The 23,450-nt window shown below is 39.9% G+C and overlaps 1 protein-coding gene across 2 annotated transcripts; it reads right to left on the minus strand.

Moving 5' to 3' along the window:
• Positions 1-1,536: 1,536 nt before the first annotated feature.
• On the minus strand, positions 1,537-23,450 carry chpf2 (chondroitin polymerizing factor 2). 2 transcript variants are annotated; one of them, XM_088919379.1, is made up of 4 exons: positions 21,447-23,450; positions 12,683-13,247; positions 6,776-6,958; positions 1,537-3,610 (listed from the first exon to the last, which is right to left on the minus strand). In XM_088919379.1, the coding sequence occupies exons 1-4, from the start codon at positions 21,722-21,724 to the stop codon at positions 2,339-2,341; spliced, it is 2,298 nt and encodes a 765-aa protein (XP_088775505.1). In that variant the 5' UTR covers positions 21,725-23,450; the 3' UTR covers positions 1,537-2,338. The 2 variants fall into 2 exon arrangements, with proteins under 2 accessions (XP_088775505.1, XP_088775506.1); XM_088919380.1 differs by lacking the exon at positions 6,776-6,958 and having other exon boundaries at positions 21,447-23,416.

A 23,450-nucleotide genomic window follows, 5' to 3' on the forward strand; every position in this document is an offset into this window, starting at 1 on the left:
GGTGATTAGCAGCAAATACAGAACTTTTTAACATAACGTTTTACATAGAATAAACTCTATAGACACTATATTTACTCTGCCTTTATAAAACTATTCAGACATTTTGAGATTCATTACCCATAAAGTCAAAACTTTTTTGTAAAAAGAAAAAACCCTCTCATTTTCATTTTTGCCTGATCAGTTCTAACCCTTTAGTTCTCCATAGTAATTATCTTACATTAAGAGCAGATATCTCTTTAATCTCACTTAAGGAGATGAATGACTAATAGAGTATGCTCAGAAAATAATGGCTTCAGATAGCAGGACTTAAAATGAACTTTTAATCATCAGATATAATACAGAGGACTACAGTATAAGGTTAATTTCATGATTTAACCAGCAATCCCATTTTCTAAATACATTTTAACATTTAGATCTACACACTGCTTATCTGTAACTACTGTAATTTTAAGCCAATGCACTCCTGAGCATGCACTACATTGTACCTCACTGCAGTGCCCCTTAAAAATGTGGTTGTGGGCAGCAAGCCTGCATGGAAAACCACAAAAGGTCTTGACAGAAACTTAAAGGTGCAAAGAAAAAAAGACTTGATCCCAGGTGGGTCTGTTTTCTACTCTTATAAAGTATTTGACCAAACAAATGCAGCAGGATGTTCTCTCTTCGCTGTGCTCTGTGTTCCTATTCTCCTGCAAGGACTGCGTGCAAACAAATCTGTTGTCAGGGTCACGGCTGACCTTAACAGTGACGAAAATAGACCATTTATCACACTGCTGTTCTCGAAGGACAAGAACCATCCTTATAAGAATCTGGACTATATAATAAAGCGATGCTGTTCCCAGAAAAGGAGTACCTTTAACGGGGCTTACAAAGAAAGTTCGTAGGTTTCCTGCACTACCAACTCCCCCTGTCTTCATGGGGGTCCCAGCCTCCTCGTCCTACAGCTAGCACGTTGGCCCTCAGGCAAGCAGGCTGAGCCAAATCTATGAATAAAACAGCCAAGGACTTTGCAATACATTGAACTCTTGGGTGCTTATTCGTTGTTAACATTTGTTAATGAAAATAGTATGGTTCTACCTACAGTATTTATTGTAAGTTGCTAGCCATTTTGAATATATACAGTACATATATTGCTTGTTATCTAAATAAAAACTTTTACACAGCCCGTGTGGAAATGTATACTATTCTTGAGGCTCACTGATGGGGATATACAGGCCCCACTATGGCCTGCACTCACTCAGTGCTGATACCGCAGCATTATTCAGAGGAATTTTGTGTAACTGACCATCAACATTTAACAACAAACATATGAACAACTTGCTGTATATATCTTACAGCAGCTTAAGACATTCCATTACCATTGCATGTTAGGTGCGTAGACTGGGCTCAAGAAACAACTGTTTCTTCGAGATTTTTTTTACCCTGTGAGCAGATCCAGTCCTTAATTCAAATTATTTTGTCTTTCCAATGAATTCCACCTACAGTAGCTGCAACATACTGATTCATTTTCCTTTAGTCACTGGCATTGACAAGCTGAGCAAAGTCTTAAAAACAAGTTGTTTATTTGGCTGACATGTTTATACAAAGTGAACATGTATTTAAAACTTGAACATATGGGCATTGTTATTTATCTGAGTGAGAGAGGCTTGAATGACCTCCCAGTTATTAATCCAGAGCCCTAACCACTACTGCCAACACCGTTTAACACTTCTGTTTTTCTAATTCAAATTCCTTTGTATATTAAGTAAAAATAAAAAGAGTTCTTTCACCCATGAAGTGAAACACTCAATCCATGTCCCGTACAACAATCAGTTAGGCTATTATTTATTTAATAAAAGAAAAGTGGTCAAATCCCATTTGTTTGGATGAACCCACTGTGTCAGTCTAACACAGAGAAAAATATTTTAGGATTAATTTAAAATGCCGACCATGTTACCACTAAATTGCTCAAAAGGAAACCGTAGTACACAAAGGGAAATATAAAAAGATCCAAGTTGTGAATTATTCAGTTCCATGTGTTTTTATTAAGTTTATTCCATCTGTACATCTATAAAATCAAGAGCCAAATGTAAAGAAAAAAAACATTTTGAACCAACCTCTCTTGTTTTTCAAAGTTAAACCGCACAGAGACTTGCTGCGGTTTGTTTGTTTTTTCCTCTATGAACTCCTTCTAGGGAGACAGAAGACGAACACTGTCTCACAGTTTCTCCAACTCAAAATTCACAAGCATGGCAAGTTAATTGACCTGATTATTTAGGCTTTAACCTTATAAAAAGGGTCATTACCTACTCTGATCCTCCAGCCAGTCATTTTTTCCCAGTCAGAGACAGACCTGTAAGCGTCAAGTACTGTTGGCCTGTTCCTGCTCAAAGAGAGCCATGGCCAGGTGAGAGCGGGAGGCCAGACCCTCCAGGTTGCTCAGCACACACCGGTGATAGATGTCTTCACTGAAGCGGGGGTTGCAAACACGGCGCACGTACTTCTGCACCAGTGCGGGCTCAACAGCACGGAAGACGTGCAAGCTGGAGTAACGCACAAAGATCTCATACACATCCATGCTCTCCAGCATCTCGTCGTTGTCCAGGATGTCAGCTGCCATCTTGGTGCGGGCAGCCATGTAATCTGCATTGTAGAAGCAGGCCTCCTCGAAGACGTGCCGGTCGAAGCGCCCATCCTTCAGGGAATCAGCAGCAAAAGAGGACGTGGAGGAGGGCTGCTGATCACGGTACACGATGGCTGGGCTGTACTCCTGGAAGTGGATGGGGAAGAACACTTGCCAATTGCTGATGGCATTCATGCGGCAGCGGTTTAGGAAGTCAGCGTTGACCTCGGTCCACACACTAGCCAGGAAGAAAAGGGTATCCACGGGGTGTTTCTTCGAAATGATGTCCATCAGCTTGACCTGGGAGGGAACCTCTGTCTTCACACTGATCCAGGGGATCTTGACGTCAGCATAGCGCTTCTCCACCTCTCCAATCATGGACTTGACCCCCGCAAAGATGTCAGCCTGGCTGACCCTCTGGGCATCAAAGGGGTCATAGATGAAGAGGAAGGTGAGCAGCACATTGTCATGCGTGTCCAAAGCGTTCATCACATACATGTCCAGGAAGTTGCTCACATAGTCCTGCTCTCGGGCGGTGACAGGCAGGATGACTTGCACGCGTGTGGCTTCAGTCACATAGGGCATGGGGATGATCTCAATGGAGCTCAGGGGCCGCAGCAGCTCCACGCGCTTGGTAATCACCTGGCTGTGGCCCTTCCGGGTGAAGGCCTCCAGTGCCAGGTCCAAGGTATACTCCATGCCTCGCGTGGGGTCGAAACGCCGGTATCCGTTCAGCAAGCGGTGTTTGCGGAAGCGCACGAGAGGCTGGTAGCGCTCGTTCAGCTGCTCCACTGCCGTCTCCAAGACCGCGCTGACGTCTGCCCGGTCCGCCCCCCGCAGCTCGCACTTGGGCGACCCGTCGATGCACGAGTAGATGTGCTCCTCAGTGAAGTAGTCCCAGTTTATGACTTCAAAGCGCGTCTTGGGCTTGAAGGGGGGGTTGATCCCAACGGGCCATGTGGCACCAGCCTTTCCCTCTGGTGTCAGCTCACTCAGGTTGTTGATCTGGATCTGCCGAAAGAGAGAGCAGTTTAAAACACAGGCCTGATTGGTTTAGCATGGCAATCCACCTCTGGCTGCCTTTAATCCACTGTGCCCCGTGTGTTGCTCAGTTAAAATGTCTGCTTCCTAACAGCCATTCTGCATCTCAGGTACTTATGTCTAATGATTTCACCCTTTCACATTGTAAAAATGTTTACAGTATGTTTAAAAAGACAATGTTAATCTTAACAGCCTTTTTCAATAAAGTTTTTGTTACAACTGACAAATGCATTAAAGTTCAATTGGATTAAGTGCAATTTGTTTATTAGCAACATAGTAGGATGTTGGCAAATAAATGTTATATTTTCTTTCGGAGAGGATAAAGAGGCTGATATTTGAATTATACTCTTTAGGGACTCCTTTCTTAGTTTAAATATAACTTGCATAGGAACGTGGGAATCTTCTGGGTTTTGGGCTGTCTTCTGTGTCACTGTGTGTTTCTAAGTGTTATTTCTGAGTTATAGTGTATAAAATTTGAAGTAATTCACCACTGCCTTCAGTAATAAAGTCAAAGACAGTTTAACTAATGCCTAATGAAACTTCACAAGTATAAGCATGCACAACCTAAGCTTCATCAGAATCTACATTAATATGGTATACTACTGAGAAAGTGTATAATGTAACAAGCACAATCCCTGTTGTTTCAAATTTGGTTTAGAGCTTGTCGATGTGGCACACAAAGATCTGAATGCCATGGACACACGTGCCAGGCTCTTTAATGACATGGTCTGACCAATCTTTCTAAGGAACCTTAAGATTCTTTCACAAAACGTATTCTGAAAAGTGCAAAGGAACCATCCTTGTGTTAGTGAGGCTGCTGAGTATCCTGATGGTGGTTGTTTAGCTTGCCTTTTGCAGCCTGTTGAAAACAAGTACTTTATTACCAAAAGCCCTTTTGTCAGCCCTGAAAGCTTCTAACATAAAATACTTAATTTCCTTGATTATCCTAGATCCTGACCTCATAGCTGGTGAAAATGGCAAACCGTTCTGAATCAAGTGTTAATAATAACCTTTCCAGACACCAATGGCTTTCTGCTTCATAAGGACAACTTGTATAAAAATCTACACAAAACCAGAAATAGATCAGAATGCTGTACGATGCCAGTTAATACATTATAATTTGATTCCACTTCTCTTCAAAGAGATGTACCATCAAACCTGTAACAAGTTCCTTCAGACAACTTTTAGGATGGCAACGGCTAGATCTGTGTGTACACAGCAGTTTTACTGTGTGGTTTGTTTATTTTTAAACTAACATTTTGTAAACCTTCGTCTGTGAATTGTAGAAATCCCAGGTGTATGGAATTAACAGAACAGAGTGAGCAGAAGGAGTTTTTTTACAGCACTATTATGATTACTTATATTGTAAGGCGTTATATTACAGTAATAGTGTTTAAGACTATTGAAAGTGGCCACCAAGCACAGTGACTGTCCAGCTCTGCACAAAGAGCTCTATTGTTGTACCTTCAGCTCATTTGTGGAGTCTGCCGAGACCAGAATCTTCTGTTCAAGTCTTTCAGTTCTATTTACTTCTTAATCAGCTTTTTCCAAAATCCCTATTTTATTGAAGTGCAGTACATATCATAGAAGTAAAGAACTAGACTTCTTTCATTAATTTTGAACTGCTTTGGTGCCAGTTATATCTAAAAATGTACTTAATGCATATTAGCTTTTGGAGAAAATAATTTTTATGTAACACCCACCTACCAGACATCAGCTGCATTAAGTCATATACCTTGCTCACACTTGTGACTGCTCCTTTTAGGCATAATATCCTGCCAGCTCAAAGGGCACAAGAACCCACAAATCAACTATTCTGTACTATGTTAGAGGAACTAATGCTAAACAATACTTGGTACAAAATCTGGGAAGTGATCTCAGTACTGATGTCATGCAGAACAAATACTACCACTGTGAGGAGAAGGAACTGTAAGTGTTAAGTTCACATACAAGTATTAAGCATTAGAAGAAAAAAACTCCATATACTGTATGCTTATGTGTTGCGTGTTTATATAGTTGTGTAATTTATCATTAAAAAATATGGTCTACGTTTGTGGCTGATTATTACTCTATTACCAAGTTGCACAGGACTGCCCTGTATTTCCTGACTTTATGGGATGAAATAATTAATTTTAATCTTTATTATTTGCAAGCTGGTGTCAGAATCTGAGAGTTGTCTAACTGAATTTTAGTAATTTCAAGCCCCCCTCCTAATTTGTAAAACATATATTTATATTAGTCACTAATTAAAATCAAATTAACCGTGAGTGGCTGTTTTTGATTTCAGCGGTGAAATACTTCCCTATCCCTTCAGACCACTGAACTGGGAGCCTGGGCAAGGAAGAAGCACTAATTTGTCTGTAGAGCACAGCTTGTAGTCATTCCAAACGGAAACACAGAGAGCTCTGTGCGTCTCAAGATGCCCTGGTGACTGAATGAAATGAGGTTTTCATTGTGGATAGTTTAATGCTCCTTGTTTTAAAAGGAGCTGTAATAGTAAAATTTGCTAAATACACAAAACCAGTCAGGAGATGGAAATGATTTTCACGGGGATCAGCACTGTAAAATTTTAAAGGAACAAGTAATAGGTTTATTCCATGCTGAAGAGAGAAGAGGGAAACCACAACGTTTCGGCCGTGAAGCCTTCTCACACCTGAAGAAGGCTTCACAGCCGAAACGTTGTGTTTTCTCTCTTCTCTTTTCAGCATGGAATAAACCTATTACTTGTTTCTTTGCAGACTACGCATGCTGACGCAGCTACCCACCTGTAAAATTTTAATGTGCCCTTCAAGTACAGAGATGGCGGCAATTTCAGATCTCTCCAGATTTTTGAAAATATCAGAAAACAAAGATTTACTAAGATAAACTACATTTCAAAAGGATCCCCAACACATTGCACACTCTTGACAATATTGTACCTTGGACATGATGGCATTAAGCCACAGATCACTGGGTCTAACCCACTATTATCTAAAAAAATCCTTAAAATCTACTTCCTTGGAAGTAGCTCTAGAGTTGCTTAGCCCTTCTTCAGAGACCTTTTAAGCCATTAAATGTATTCGCTAAACTTAGTACACAGAACAATGAAAGAAGAGGAGAGTGGCCACGCGAAGCAGAGAGAGAAAGAGTGCCGACCTGCAGCTGCTGTATCTGCAGGTAGGTCATGTCCAGCTCTATCTGGCTGAAGCGCTTGTGAAGACGGTACATGAGGCCTGGCTCCGACACAGGATGCACGGTGAAGGCGTTTTTAAATTCCGGGCTCTCCTCACGCTCCGGGTCAGCATTCTTCCCCAATTCAAAGTAGCGGTACTGCATCTCCTGCAGAACAACACAGAGGGAGCACATCGCAGCTTGAGAGAGGCTTCCTGGCGAAACACTGCTCACCCAAAAAGAAACTGTTCTCCGTAATGGGTATTAAACCAGGTTTGTGAAGCTGTCCTCAAAGATCCATAATTCAGAATAAGTCAATTCCACTTCATTCTTACTTACATTCTACTTAATTTACAGCAGCTGGAAGTTCACGCTTAAAAAAAGATACCAGCCTATTACCTGAGCAGTATGTTCATTTTAGCTCCATAATTCTGACATTGCTGATAGGCTAGTAGTGTCAGCCGCCTACTTCTGTGAATACATATGTAATGCAGTACTAAAAATGGCATCACTCTCGTGAAATGTCAGTTTTGCACACATCACCATCCTGTTTCTAATATGAAACCTCCTCCATAACTGAACATATTCAGATATGCTGCCTGCCCTGTTGAACATACAAAACGGTTAACAATAAATAGACTTCAGTCTTCATTTAAAAGGAGTCTTCTGCATTTAAAAAAAATGTTTTTTTCTCTCTGCATATGTGCTAACCATAAGCCCTATGTCTTCAGATAATTTTTGTCCAAACTCAGCAACAATTCAGAACACAACATGTTTAATTCAGATCGCATGGACCTGGTATTTGTCAAGAAGATTACATCTGACAGATCTTCTTTTTACATATACATTTAATCAGGAAGTGAGTTTGCAACGTCAAATTATTCTTGTCCTCCAGCTGTTTATCCTTGAGAGGGAAGATGCAGTCCAGGTGCACATTGCTACACCTACCCATACACACTCATCGGAAAGCTGACTAGTTTGAATTCTATTTATTCTTTTTTTTTCCTGAGAGCCCTGCCTCTGACACACAGTGTAAATGCAAGTTGACACCTCTGAATCACAAGAAAGGGTGTTATTATTAGTGCATTTAAATCCACAAAGCCAAGCTGTGGTTTCCAAACTTCTGTCATTTGTGCTTAATCTAACTATCAAGAGAGCAGCAAGATCAAGAACTAAATCTTTCAAAAACATAAGAAAGGTTACAACTGAGAGGAGGCCATTAGACCCATCTAACTTGTTCAGTAGTGAGTAGTAGTTTACAAATCAATATATATTAACTGTATGTAAGAGATTACGCACATAGAATCAACATAGAATTTGTTACAGTAAATATTATTGGTAGGGAGTAAATTCTATTTTCTCATTTTATTTTTTTTAACAGACCAGAACAGGATAACCTGAACAAAATCCTACGATTTTTAACCTTTCTTAAATTCTCATTTTAAAATCTTGTCATGTTTTGATATGTGGTTTGATGCACAGAAATGTCATTTTCTGCATACATTGTTATTGAAATAGTTCAGGTGGGTAGCTGCGTCAGCATGCGTAGGCTGCAAAGGAACAAGTAATAGGTTTATTCCATGCTGAAAAAAAGAAGAAAGAGAACACAACGTTTCGGCCGTGGAGCCTTCTTCAGGTGTGAGAGAGACAGGGCAGTAGGCAAAGGTAAAGTAGCGGGAGAACAAAGGTTGGGAGGGAGGAGGAGTGAGAGGCGGGAGCAGGGGACAGAAAGAGAGGCCAATCAAGAGGTGTGAAGTCAGAATGGGTGCAGAGAGGTGTGAAATGAAACTTCCAATGAATGGAGAAAATTTAAAAGAACATTAGTCTGTCGTTAAGGGAAGGGAGAAGGTGTGATCCTAGCTGCAGAATAATTTTAGTTTCGGTGGTCTTTCTGATGTATGAGTTTGGAAAACCGTCTTTGAGAACACAGACGGAGAGATTAGAGTGGTCGTGGCCGTCAGAGGTGAAATGAGAAACAATGGGCTTGGAGAGATCTTTAATCTTTACAGCCCTGACGTGTTCTCTGAAACGGTCTCCGAGTCTCCTTCCTGTTTCTCCAATGTAGATGGCTGGGCATTTACTGCAAGAGATACAGTAAACAAGGTTGCTGGAGGTACAAGATGCTGTCTGGGTGATCCGGAATTGTCCTGAGGGGCCTTGAATGAGTGTGGTGGTGGCTGTGTATTTGCAGGTGATACAGCGAGCTCTGTTGCAAGGGAAAGTGCCTGGTGTGGATGGTTGTTGAGGGCGGTCAAGGGAGCTGTGAACAAGGAGGTTACGCAGATTAGGTGGTCGGCGATATGAGATAATAGGGCGAAAAACTCTCTTCCTTTTTCACAGTTCCTTAGGTTACGACGATTATGCAGCGACGACATCGACTTCGAGAACCAAGCCCTCGAAATGTACTCATTTTTCATCAACAGAGGATACCCCAGCAGTGTGATTGACAGGGCCCTTGCCCGAGCCAAAAACACCCCCCGGACCATCAACCCGATCAGGAACTCCCGCCGTAACAACCGCATTCCTCTGGTGCTTCCTTACCACCCTAACACACTTCCTATCCCCAGGACCATTAACCACAACTTTTCCATCCTACAGGATGATCCCTCCATTGGGGCCCTCTTTTCTGATCGCCCTATTATCTCATATCGCCGACCACCTAATCTGCGTAACCTCCTTGTTCACAGCTCCCTTGACCGCCCTCAACAACCATTCACACCAGGCACTTTCCCTTGCAACAGAGCTCGCTGTATCACCTGCAAATACACAGCCACCACCACACTCATTCAAGGCCCCTCAGGACAATTCCGGATCACCCAGACAGCATCTTGTACCTCCAGCAACCTTGTTTACTGTATCTCTTGCAGTAAATGCCCAGCCATCTACATTGGAGAAACAGGAAGGAGACTCGGAGACCGTTTCAGAGAACACGTCAGGGCTGTAAAGATTAAAGATCTCTCCAAGCCCATTGTTTCTCATTTCACCTCTGACGGCCACGACCACTCTAATCTCTCCGTCTGTGTTCTCAAAGACGGTTTTCCAAACTCATACATCAGAAAGACCACCGAAACTAAAATTATTCTGCAGCTAGGATCACACCTTCTCCCTTCCCTTAACGACAGACTAATGTTCTTTTAAATTTTCTCCATTCATTGGAAGTTTCATTTCACACCTCTCTGCACCCATTCTGACTTCACACCTCTTGATTGGCCTCTCTTTCTGTCCCCTGCTCCCGCCTCTCACTCCTCCTCCCTCCCAACCTTTGTTCTCCCGCTACTTTACCTTTGCCTACTGCCCTGTCTCTCTCACACCTGAAGAAGGCTCCACGGCCGAAACGTTGTGTTCTCTTTCTTCTTTTTTTCAGCATGGAATAAACCTATTACTTGTTCCTTTGTTATTGAAATGCTGTGGAGGAAAAAGTCAGTTCTGGGTATTTTATCAAATCAAAAACAAATATTCATCTTCCTGTGATCTCTTTTTAAAGCAGATACTTAACGAGCAAACCTTTATCAGCTCAGCCATGACAATGGATTTCTTAACATTTTGATATGGTTCTCATAACACAAAATATGAGAACCTCTCCTGACATTTTCATGGTAATAAGTAAATCAACAGAAACCGTTAAAACAGTGTCCTATAATCAAATAAAAAAAAAGAAATTCTAGTATTTGCAATCACATACAAGCTCTGACACTTGAGTTACAAAGAGGTACAGTTTAAGCCTTGAGCTCAATGCAGAGCTGTTGGCGCTGAGAAGAGGTGAGGTCACATCCCTTCACTCTGCTCAATGACGTGTGTGTGGCCTCATTGTCTGCCCTTTTCTGCACAGGAAAGCATCACAACCGCAGTTTCAATATTAAGCAAAGCACTGTGGGCCATCAGGGAGTTTCCTAGAGAGCTTATTAATCTGTACTACTTCAATCATTACGTCTTCAAACGTTTTCATGAAGATATGGTGAATTTTTCATATGACTAGTTTTATCAGCCTTTGTTTCCAAGCTTCTTTAAAATGTGAATTCATTCTTTTCCAGAAGGTGGAACAAACACCACCCAGCAAACAAGCAGCTGAAGGCTTTTTCTTTTACCTCAGGAAGCTGCGAGACAAAGCTCTTTATCAAATTGTATTAGCATAGAAGGAAAAGAAGTGTTTCAAGTACTAAAATACAGTAACACAAGTTAATAAATCTCCAGAGCCCAGTGTACTTTACCAACTGCACTTAAGGAAACTGACATAACTCTTCCACCAGTCATTGAAGACAATGGTGGTACCTACTGTATGTACTGTACTAGAAAATTGCTATTGTATTGTTCAACCATAATGGTGACAAAACTGTCCCAAGTATGTACAGACCCAGACATCTCCAATAATTTACATAGAAAATGAAAAAGATACATTTCTGGGTAATTCAATATATATATAATTAATAATATAATTATTATATAATAATTTAACATATATATAATTTTTCTAATAAGCTGCCATTGCCTTTTGCTTTTTCTGCTCCAGACTTAGTATACTGCAAAGTATTCATCTAGCACGACTGCAGTAATGCCAATGAAAGAAAGTGATGTTATAGTAAAAGATTTGAAAAGCCTCTTTGAGTGATGCCCAGAACTGATCTGAATTATACTTGTATTCACCTCCAGAATTGAGCACTGATAACATGCATGAGCAAAATGAATTCTTAACTGGAACACAGACCATCATCAACACCTTTGAATGTGTTAAACTAGTATTTACAAATTAAATTGAACTTGATTGTACAACACACACACACAAACCTGAAAACCTGGTTTAAAACACTTCAGTAAACCCACATTCTCTTAAAACGTAAAAGTGGCAGGAGGAGAAGAATGGTGAAGTGTTAACCTTTGTCACCAGATCAGCATCCGACTCCAGCTGAGCTAACATATGGATTTGAAAGCAGTTTTCTAGCAGCCAGGGAGCTGAAGGAATTCCAACCCAATCCCCCACCATTTTAACTCTCTCTCTTTTCAGAAATTGTCTGTTTCATATAATCACTTTAGGGTCTCTCAAGCAGTTTTCATCTATTACATTTATTGAAAATAATTTAAATACTGTGGTAATTTAAAAAACTTCCAAGTCTGGCCAACAATCTATGGAGATAAGAGCAACTGAAGAAAAAAAAAGAGCCCCAGCAGAATGTAGATACGCGAGTATGAGCAATTCCGAAAATAAAAATAAATTTTCATTTAGGTGACCAGAGTGTTCATCCACATTCTCTAGAGGCAAATTAGCTATTTAGGCAGTTTTACAGCCTGAGCTCATTTTGTTTTTAATATGGGCCTGAGCTTTGGGACAACTCTGAAAACAGTGACCATTTCATAATCACCGAGAGCCAGGAGCACAATAAAAAGTAATTATGTGGGAGATAACTGGCTGGAGGTTTATAACCACCCATGTCCTGAAACAAAAAGCACTATGTAAAGACAATAAATTAAAAGGCCTCAGGAAAAGGCCCCTGTATCCAGCGTAAATCACTTGTACCTTGTAACTGAACCTTGTAAAACTGCATCACTGTTTCTGTGTAAGTGGGATCTTGTTAGTTCATTACCGAAGGTGACTGAAAACACAATGTTTATCGTAGTCTTCTAAATGTAGATCCCGAAATACCACCTCACTTGGTTTAAGACAGGCTCGGTTTTCCTGTAAATCCCTACAATGAACGGGAGCATGTGGGAGGATGCTGATTGGGAATATGGACCAAGACCCATGAAAGAAAGCTGGGTTGAACAATGTGGAACACCGGGAAGATATCTTTGGATCACTTAACAACCATACTGACCAAATGGCCTTCTCTCGTTTCTAACCTTTCTGATGAAGACGGACATTGAAAGAGATAAATGAGGGAATGGGACTGTTCGGTGTACCTGGTGCACCTCCACACAGCTGAGCCCCAGGTAGTCGATGATGCAGCGGCCTAGCCACTCGTCAGGCCTCACGCTCAGGATGTCGTTGCGGCAGGTGTCCAGGTGGGGCTGGAGGCGGGACAGCACGCTGCGGGACAGCAGGTAGCCATATCCACCGTGGCAGTACCGCGCACGCTCCTCCCCACCGATGAACTCCTCGGCCCGGCCCATGTACAGGTCCTGCCCGGCACTCAGGTGCCCCACCAGCTCGTTCAGCCGCTCGGCCTGGGTGTAAGTATCATCCTGGGCCAGGTAGAACCAGTCGTAGTCGGCACCGAAATGCTGGTGCAGGTGACGCACCGTCTCGTACATCAGCCAGACGGGCCGGTCGTCACCGTGAGCGACCACCGCCATGCCGTGGGGCAGCTTGGGGCTGCGCAGGCCCGTGAAGAAGAAGGTGCGGTGGAAGTGATGCGCCACCGTGCGGTTCACCGCCACTGCCAGCGTGTTCAGTGTGGCGCGCGAGGTCAGGATGCCCACCAGGAGGCGCTCTCGAATCCCCAGCTCCGTGTGGATGTACCGTGTTCTGAAGAAGGGGGGGGGGGGGATATAAAACATTAAAACATTAAAAAAAAAACATTTAAACTGAGCACTTTTCACTTTAATATGACTACACTCCCCCTCATTTCTCAATCTGAAGCAACCAGGACATTCCCAAGCCTGCACGGAACACCAACTAATGAAACACAACTAAACCTCTCAAGGCGGTGAAGCAGGCAAAGTAAGACTGAGGATTCTGATCTCTGAGGAACTCTAGAGACCAACAAGAAAGGGTCTAAAATGAAAAGCTAACTGCCATAAAATATTGGCGACTCACCATAAATCAAATATATATATACTGTACACATAGGGCCATAATGACCTCCATTCACTTTTTTTTCTGATGCTAACAGGATTAACACAACCACATTCCGTCATTTCCTCCCAGCAGAACAAAAAAGCTTCTATTTTTATGATACAAATAAAAACCAAACTGGAAATTTGTCATCCTATTGCTTTGAATGCACATCAGTCCCCGTAATCACACAGTAGAGCTTTGTCAAAATGATCTTGTTTCAAATACTCCATTTAGACAAAAACAACAGAAAAAATGCAGAACCAAGCTTTAGAAGAGAATATGTGTGTGGGCTTACTGCTATAATGAAAATCTACAAATGTTTCTTTGTTATGTTTGTGAGCTGAGGTAACTATCAAAATGATCTCACTGAATTTAATTTCAGTCTCAGGTGTCTACAAACCATACTTTGAGCTTCTAAACTACAGCTGGGTCACAAGTAAACCATTGCATTCATGAGCATACACATTAAAAGTTTAGTTGCTTTTTGTTCAAATTTACTGAGTGAGATTTAGTATTTCTTTCCCTTCAAAATATTTAGAGACTACGAAAACCTTTTCCTTGCTCAATGTACTGACCAAGTTTCTCTGCCATATCCAGTTTCAACATAGCTTGTCATACAACTAAATGTACAATGAGATTTTCCAGAATGGTTTAAACCAGAGGGAAAAAACCTTTCTTCAAATAAATATTCTGCAAATGATTTGTCATATGTTTCTCATATAGCAACACAATCTAGACTTTGACTTCTCCATTTCCATTAAAGAACTGTCATTTATTCCAAAAATAAGTGGGTTTATAAAGTAAAATGCAAGCTCTGTACCACAATAGCCCAAAAGAGATGTTAAAATCTTCCTCATCTACCCTGTCCACCACCATACAATGGATGCATTAATGAGAAAATTAATTTTCACAAAATTGTCCTGATATATGTTTTTACAGTAGTTTAAAAACTGTACAATGTGCACTTTCTCATACAATGTATTGAAAATACTCATCTAACAGGACTCTTTACTTCTTTGACTTGAGTTGATTTTTTAAAACATCTTTAAAGACTTATACATAATACATAAGTTTATTTTTTATGCACAGTAGCAGTAGCTGGCAAATAAGGCCTGTTGCAAGTTTGAACAGGATTCCCAATAAATAAAACATCTTAGAGCATGAGGTAAATCCTTATCTGAACTCAGTAATTTTATTCAGAGTCTGTACTACAACTCCGTAGAATCCATCAGTATTCGACGAACTGAAAATGTTAGTAGATGTGTATTGTTTAACCACAGTATATGTAGAAAACATTCCTTCAAATTCCCAATTTAAGTAAAAGCATCAGCACTTCACAAAACTAAACAAGCCGGGTGCTCCAATTTTCTCCCACAGTCCAAAAACTTTGTATTTGCTTAAGGGAATTCTGGCTTTGGGGATGAGTTTGTGCGTGTCTGTGTCTGTGTGTCAGTCCTGGACTGGTGTCCCGTCCAGGATGTACCCTGTCTTGTGCCTGCTGCTTGCCAGGACCGGCTCTGGCTCTCCCCTGTGACCCTAAATTTGAAGAAGCGGTTAGAAAATGGACAGATACTGTCATCACAAATAGCAAAAGACTAAAAAGACTAAGGAATTAAAAAATAAAGAATACAAAAAATCTTGATTATCTGAGCAAATAATCAGTTCAATTACGCAACTGAAAACTCAAAATGAAAAGCTGATGGCTGAGTCTAAAGGATCAATAATGCTCGAGCTGGCTATCTCTGAAATGAATCACTCACAAGCAGACAGTAGCTGCAGCCCTCTGCATTTCTATTGAAGTGTCAATATAGTGAGGCAGCATCCAAGTTCTGGTCTGTGTTTAAAAAGCAGTCATTCTAAATGCATTTTATACTGCACACTACATGGAAATTCTGTCTTAAAGTATTAGTACAAAGAGAAGATTAAGGATAAAAAAGACCAAAATGGCAAGACATGCTTATAGAATCTGTATTCTGGCTGAAAATCCAAAAGAATTCACTGAACACATGGAAAAATACACACAGCTCTACTGCTCCCTGATATAATAAATCCCTAACTGGAAACTCTTCCCCTAGGAGTTCCTCCAGAATTAATGTGGATTCCAAATGTTACAAATCAATGACGAACGTAGCCACAGGTGAGAAAAGCCAATGGGAAGAAAAACATATCAGTGAAATATTACTTCAAATTCAGGGATCAAACCCCAAAACATTCCGAATTATTTTTATTAAAAAAAAACAAGGCAACTAGCTTCAGCAGGTACTTCTACATACATCTTTTTAAAAGTCTACATACAAAAATCAGATTTTGACCTTTCCAGAACCGCACAAGTGAATAGGTCCAGTGAGTGAACACTGTAAATAAAGCCAGCTGTTGTTCCTGAAGAATGCTTAATTTACAACCCATCTGACACAACATAGCCCCTCAATTGAATGCTTGGTACGGACCCTTGAATGTTAATGTTGCTTCTGCATCACTGTTCAGTGTTTTCAGTGTTTCCAAACTACCATAAAAGTCACTCTTTCACTGCAATACGCAGGTGCACGACAGAAGAATAGCTAAGCTTACTGCTACATTTGTCATCAGGCCCTATAATTCCACTCTGAAACTATTCAAGTTTCATAGTTCACCTCAATATTAATTTGATTAATGAGCAAGATGTTTTTGGTACACAACGTAAATTATGTTGATGACAGATACAGTGCCTTGCAAAACTCATTTTACTGAATTAAAAATCCTAAGGTACTTTAAAATTTTGTTCTCTGTGATTTTTCTATTTAAAAGCACTGAAACTCAAAATTGATTATTTTATTGTGACATTGTTTTATGTCAGAAAATATTCTTTAAAAAATAAAAAATGAAATATGCGGTTTGCATAAGTAATCAATTCCTGTGTTGCGGAAGCTCTAAGTTTACACTGGTGAAAAACAATTGCCCTAACGAAGACACAGTTGCCTTACAATTGGCCTCTACCTATGAATCATTAAAATAACTGCCACATTTTCTGGATAAAAACCCCACAGTTAAGGGATCATTATTCAGGTTGTGAATCTGAAGGACAGATGTGAAAAGGAAGATTTTTTATAGTTATTTCTCTTACATGTAACTGAAAGGACAGTAAAAACATATTTTAGATAGACTGGATATATTGTAGATAGACTGAAAGAACAGTGCTTTATGCAAATACTGCAGCAACTGCAGTATTCTGTAAGGAAGGACAGGACACGTTGTGCTACATTTTTTATTTAAAGATGTTTTATGTCTTTAGACAACTTGAACTGTTTTGTTATGTGAAGTTTTGACTTGCCTCTTGACATGCAATGAACCTCGGTCTAACCATCACCAGATAGTAAAAACCAATTTTGACAAAAATTAAGAAAGAATTAATACCCCGAACAGTACTTGTATCGTCTACAAGAGTACTGTGCTGTCTCCTACTCAGAAAAATGAAGGCACAAGATTAATTTGCACATTTAACAAGAAGAACAATATAGTAATCCCTGTCACAGGAGCCAGTTGCTAATGGGTTTTAATTTATAATGTGGTAGCAATCATTTTGCTTTATAATGAAATTTGTAAAACAGAACAACCAAGATCTATATCCTAATATTCATACAGGAAGAAGACATTTTTGTTCTTTTTATAGAAGTTAAAATCTTTTATGGATTTCAATTTTTTATTTTTATGGAAGTAAAAACTTTTTTTTGGAACCAAATTAAGAGGTAACATAAACATCGGCATTCTCACGATTCAACAAAGATGCTAACCCTTCAGAGAACTGGGAAAGCCAAGTTTCATTCTGGACAAGTATACCAGTGTCTCCTTCAGTGCTATACTGGAGCTCTTGTGTTATTTGTTTCTAGCAGATGTGGCAGAGTCAACTGTAACGATTTAATGCCACACTTCAGGATTACTAGCAATTCCTAAGGCTTGAGCAAAAGAGGATGTGAAACATGAAAGGCAGGAGGACTTCATCTGACAAATTGTGTGTCATTTTGAAGTCAACGGTTATTACAGCACCGGACCTTGAAAGGAATGTGGTTGTGTTACTTGTGAAAATATGCAGCAGGACTCTGTATTACTAATTCTTGGTTATCTACATGCAAGAACCACAAGGATCCCTTATTAAGATAAAACAGAACTACAGCACGACATATTTAACAGTTCACTTGTGAAAACCTGAAAAAAAGTGAAGGCCTACAGTGCACATGATTTTAATGAGAAGTAGACACACTATATGCAGAGCTGCAAACAGCAGTGATGAGTGACCATAGCTGGCTGATGACATTTACAACTCTGTGAAGATCTGTGTGTTCAACAGTCTGTGGAAGATAAATAGTGTAATACAGGCAAACTACCCACTGCTGAACTCTGAGTGGCTCCTAGAAGCCATTTTTTATGTAACTCCTTGCCTCAAACATCCCTGATAGACAACCATGTCAAGGTTATGTGTGCAAAGTTTGGCTTTATTGACTATTAAGAAAAGAAGCTGTTTTTTTTACAAATCCTACCCAAAACCAACCAGTTTCTTGAACTTAATCTACAGTAGCTTGTAAGGTCCTGGATTAGTCCATCATCCAAGCTTCAAGTTTCTCTGCTACAAGAAGATTCAAGGACGACTTTTTAAAATTTGTTCAAATTTGAACCTTGAACCTAATACAGATTACCTGGAAAACAGAAAATCTCAGAGATTTCTTGGGGTCCTGGCACAAAGTAATTATTACAAATATTACAAAGTATTTATTTGTAATATTACAAAGTAATATTTGTACATAAAGCAAGATACATATTTTTGCTTCTATTTCTTGAGGAAGTTTTAGAAGGAATATTAAATATTTATACAGCCGTATCAGAATGCAACAAACCTAAATAATTAATTACATGGAAAGAGCTGGGTAATAATGGATTACATAAACAGGCAGCAACTCATCAACCTGATAACCAATACGCATCATGAGACAAACTGTCATAGCAATGTGCGGTGTTTTGGTTCTGTACTAAAACTGATGGACCTGCAAAATGATATAAAGTGGGACTTCACTATAATGAACTTCCTACAACTTACAAGACAGCATTAATGCTTTGTTACACCATTGCACAACCGTATTGCAAAGTATGTAACCTGTGACCTTTATATTTGTGCTGCATCAACTTCATATTGGCTTCTACAATCGTGTTACAATGTGCAATTTTCTGTCCAATAAGAAGGATTTTAGACATTTGAATTTTAGGTGGAATAAAGATAAGATAAGATATAACTTTATTGTTTGTCCAAAAGGGTGGACATTTGTCTTTGGCATCACTATGCAAAACTACAAAAAGACAAATAACACAACATAAATGAAATACACATTAAAAACAAACAATAGTCTTAGACATGAAGCAATACATACTGTATACACACATCTCGCTCTGCCCATAGTACGCTACCATTACACAATCCGAAAGCTCCATACAGGAAACAGTCACTTAGCTGTGTTTAATATACCAATTACACAGGGAACAGAGGATTTCTTGTACACATTTTTCCTAGCCACAGGCTTTTTAAAATGCCTCCCTTAGGGCAGCAGTTATGGGCAGCAGGAATGAAGAGGGGGGGAGGGGACAATAACAATAAACTGAGCTTTCTTTTGAACTACAATATAATACAGCTCTTATTAGCACACATTAACAACACTTCAAGGTATTAAGGCCAAGGTATAATATAACTCTGCATTTAAGAGAAGATTAGAATATTTCTCACCAGCCTGAGGGAAAAAGAGTATAGTTTTAGGTTTTCATTACAACTGTACTCTTAATGCTAAACCAGCTGGACAGAACTAACAGTTTCTCACAGGTCTAGATTCCAATTACTACAAAGAGACCTTGATAACCTGTAGACACACCAATCCTCCAGAATAAGAACAGGTCTACAGACATAAGACTGTTTGAAAGAGTGTATGATGAGAGAAGATGTATTTGTTAGTAAATCTGTACACTTTAGAAACACTGAGAGCCAATGCAGAGTTTGGTTTTTGCTGAAATTTGTGCTACCGAATTCTAAACATACTGCAATTTGTCAAAGGTTTATTTATTGGCGTTTTGAAAAAATATATAATACAGCAGTCTATTCAAGAAAGTCCAAAAGCATGATTTAGCTTGTCTGTATCCATTTGGGAAGGACAAGATGAGACACAAGCGGTACTACAGAGACACTTTAGTAACATTAAAAATACACTCAAAATTAGGGTCAAAACAACACTTTGTTTCTTTACATCTGTGCTATGCTAGATCTCTGTTAATGAACATTATGAAAACGGATCAGTAACAAAGCTCATACATGGAACATTTCCAGCATTACCTTAGTCAGATAACATTCTGTTGTATTTTGGGACCCTCGACATTTGCAATTCCAATTGATATCAAATCCACTTACTTTATATAAATCACCTGTTCAGCTGATCAGAGTTAAACTGTTTCAGGTCATTAGAAATTGATGATTTAATTGGGTGAGTGACAGCAAGTTCGGGCAAGATGACAGCTCTGACCTGAACTACATTCCCCAGAAAGCTGTGGGGAATGTCCTTCCTACTTTCTGTCACCTGCCCAATTGGGAGAAAGCAACTGGTCATGTGAAACCAGGAAGCTGAAGCTTCCAAAAGAGAGAACAACAGGAGCTGTGTGGAACCAAGTCTGTTTGATGGGTATTTTTTGAGAGGAGTCTCAGAAAGAGACTTAGTTTTGGAGAAGAATGCTTTGAGTAGTGTCTCAGTGAGGGACTCTGTGTGAAGCATCTTAACTGCCTGGTGACTATTAGAGAGAAAAGTTGACGTTGTTTAGCTCAAAGAGGATTATATTTTATTGTGTGAGTTGGTGTCATTTTCCTGAACTGCAAAATAAATGAGTGATTATTGTTGCATTTGTGTCTGTAAATTATGTAAAATAGCCTATTTAAAAGGGGTTAATGGCCACCCGTGAAGCCTGCTGGATAGCAATTCTCCAAGGGCAGCCCTTAAGTCTCCTGGTATACATTTAAGCCATAGCATAGCTACATAGGATTTAGCAATCAAGCATTGAGAACTTGTAATTATGTTTATGAATGTAGAATACTTACACCTACTGATCTACGAGCCTGTATGATGGTCACAGCCCAACAGTATAACCAATCATGGCCTCCTAATAATCCTGGTCTATGAATTGGCTTCATTACTCTGCTCTCCTCCCCACTAATAGCTGATGTGTGGTGAGCGTTCTGGCGCACTATGGCTGCCGTCGCATCATCCAGGTGGATGCTGCACATTGGTGGTGGTGGAAGGGAGTCCCCATTACCTGTAAAGCGCTTTGAGTGGAGTGTCCAGAAAAGCGCTATGTAAGTGTATATTATTATTATAAGAATTCCATTTTTCAACCATTGGACCATGCAACCTGCTTCTTGTTACGCACTGTCATAAGTACTGCTGCACAGTCCCAGCTAGAATAGGAATCCTAACGTGCTTGAACACGAGTTCTCTACCAAAGCCATTTCACAATTAAAAAGTTAAGCAGGCATCATTCAATTGATTATAATTTTGGGATTTTCTACAAACCTATCTTGAAACCCATTACTGTGAATACAACGTATTTTTAAAACTTCACTGAGCTATTGTTGCTGAGCACGGGGGGTCAGTATGAGCAGAAATGTGTGCTGAACTCCAAAGGAGTATCTATCAGGGAGTACTGGAATCTATATGCTGCAGGTTTAGATGAAAATGTGAATTATTCGTCCATTCATTACTAACCACTTCTTTCAATTAAGAGCTGAGGGTGAGCCAGAGCCTATCCCAGCAAGCAATGGGCACAAGGCCCCTGACAAGACACCTGTCACACATGAAAAAATAAAACAGAAATTGTGAAATGCCACCACCTCACCTGAGGACTTTCTTATGAGGTTTGTTGGGGTCTTTGTGGTACGGCACAATGCGTGGCTGGAAGTCTTCATTTCCAGCTTCGGCCCCGTTGATGCCTTTGGGGTTCCCTCTCTGGCTACCAGGAAACAGCCCACCGATTCTCATTTCTTCTCCACAAGGCTCGTCTGCATCGCCCTGGCTCCAGGACACCATGAGCAGGCTCAGGCTGCAGCCCAGGGAAAGCCCCAGGATCAAAGGTAGCGCAGGCCTGAATAAGGCAAGTAAGGAGGACAGACGCATGGCACACGCAGAGAAGGCTCTGAGATTGAGAGCAAACAAAAAAAGTAAAAAAAAAAGCCCTTTTTGATGTTTTCAAATAAGAGTGCTCATTAGAAAAGTCATTTAAGATGGGGAAAAAATGAAAAGTGGCAGAGGTTGACGCAATTTTTAAATATTAAAAAAATCATTTCAAGTAACAACGGTTTGTTCAGCTTCGTAATAATACGCGATTCAGTCAGAACATATCTTATTGTTTTGTAGCTGTTGTTTTTGTTTCTTTTTCCATCAAAACTCGTTTATTTTGCTGTTTTTTATTAAAGACAACCGTCAGTTTCAGAGTCTTAACTTGAAGCCAACGCACAGTCGTTCTCAGATCCAGAATTTGTTCTGGAATAATGTCGAGGGAAAAAAAGTTATTCGACTTCAATTATAAAGAAATCAAGTTTATTAAGTCTCTTACTTATACTGTATGATGTTTCGACATCTAAGTAAAAGAACCCGTTGCCTTGGGCACATTCTTACTGCCAAGAAGAAACTGCAGGAAACTGCCAAGAACTGAAGGCAGATGTTTGGATCTAAGATTGAAAAAGTTTAATCTTCTCAGTTTTATTTTACAGGTTTTATTATATTACTTTCTAGCAAAATCTTCGATCATTTATTATTAACACCAGAATGCAAATAGCAATTTGCCTTCCGAATTGAAAAAAAACTAATTTTCATAAGCGCACTAACGATTTTATGACTCAACAACACTGTAGGGTTAACTAAATACATAAAATAGCGAGGACTACAGCATCGTTTTGTGACATGTTACAATGTCAATAAAAACTACAGTAATAAACAGTGTCATCTGTTTTCAAGAAACGTCAACTATCGTTATCAGTATGTGATGCACACAAGTTCGCGACATCCGCAGTTATAATAAAATGACTAGTCGAGAATGAATCCAGTTAACGTTGAGCACCACCGATCATTTTTATTTTGCGGTTATAACCTGTCCACTCTAACAGCAATGGATACTTCGCAGAACACAACGAGTTTAACGTGTCTGCAGTAAAGCGTCTATCCATACAATCATTATCACCGAGAACAAAATGATTGTACATTTGCCAAGAAACGATACATACGCCATATATAAAACTCATCTTTTTCAGGACGATAAGCAAGAGTTATACTGTCCAACTTATTTGCATTATATTACTTAACGAAGTCAGTCAGCAACTGACAAACGAAATGCGGGAAATTGACACAATAACGAAATGGAAAAAAATCTTCATTGACGACAAATATTAAATGGCATTAAACTCCTAAAAATGGCGTGCAAAGCGTTCAAAATCCCCGTTGAAAATGATATTTATACCAGCTTTTCCGATATCCGTTAATTTGGTGTTATTGTTTAATTAATAATCCCAGCGACGAGCAGTTTCTCATCTTCCTGCCTGGGGAACGATGGTTTTCAACTAAATCCAGTATTTGGTGGATGAGACATTTTTTCCACCTTTACGCTGCTCCCCTCGATTGTCTATAGAAATCCCCTGCAGAGCTGAGCGCTGCGCCTTCGCTTTACTGTTGATGCCACCTCACAAGACTGACAGCCTCGTACGCTAGCCGGGTATGTCTCTCTCCCTCACATACTTTCTCCAGCAGTGTATTTTACATATGACAATAAATCCCTTTTTGCACTTCCTCCCTAAAACCAAATCTACAAATCAGACACTTGCACGGCCTCTTAATAAAGAAAAAAAAA

The sequence above is a fragment of the Atractosteus spatula genome, chromosome 6 (genome assembly GCF_055471065.1).
Source record: "Atractosteus spatula isolate fAtrSpa1 chromosome 6, fAtrSpa1.hap1, whole genome shotgun sequence".
Taxonomy (NCBI): Eukaryota; Metazoa; Chordata; class Actinopteri; order Semionotiformes; family Lepisosteidae; genus Atractosteus; species Atractosteus spatula.

What these genes read in the sequence shown, in the direction of transcription:
- chpf2 (XM_088919379.1), bottom strand. Translation starts at nt 21,724, where the DNA reads ATGCGTCTGTCCTCCTTACTTGCCTTATTCAGGCCTGCGCTACCTTTG. An exon ending in CCTCATAAGAAAGTCCTCAG is followed by an intron (nt 13,248 to 21,446) that starts GTGAGGTGGTGG and finishes CCCCTTCTTCAG; the next exon opens with AACACGGTACATCCACACGG. An exon ending in TGCAGATACAGCAGCTGCAG is followed by an intron (nt 3,611 to 6,775) that starts GTCGGCACTCTT and finishes CTCTTTCGGCAG; the next exon opens with ATCCAGATCAACAACCTGAG.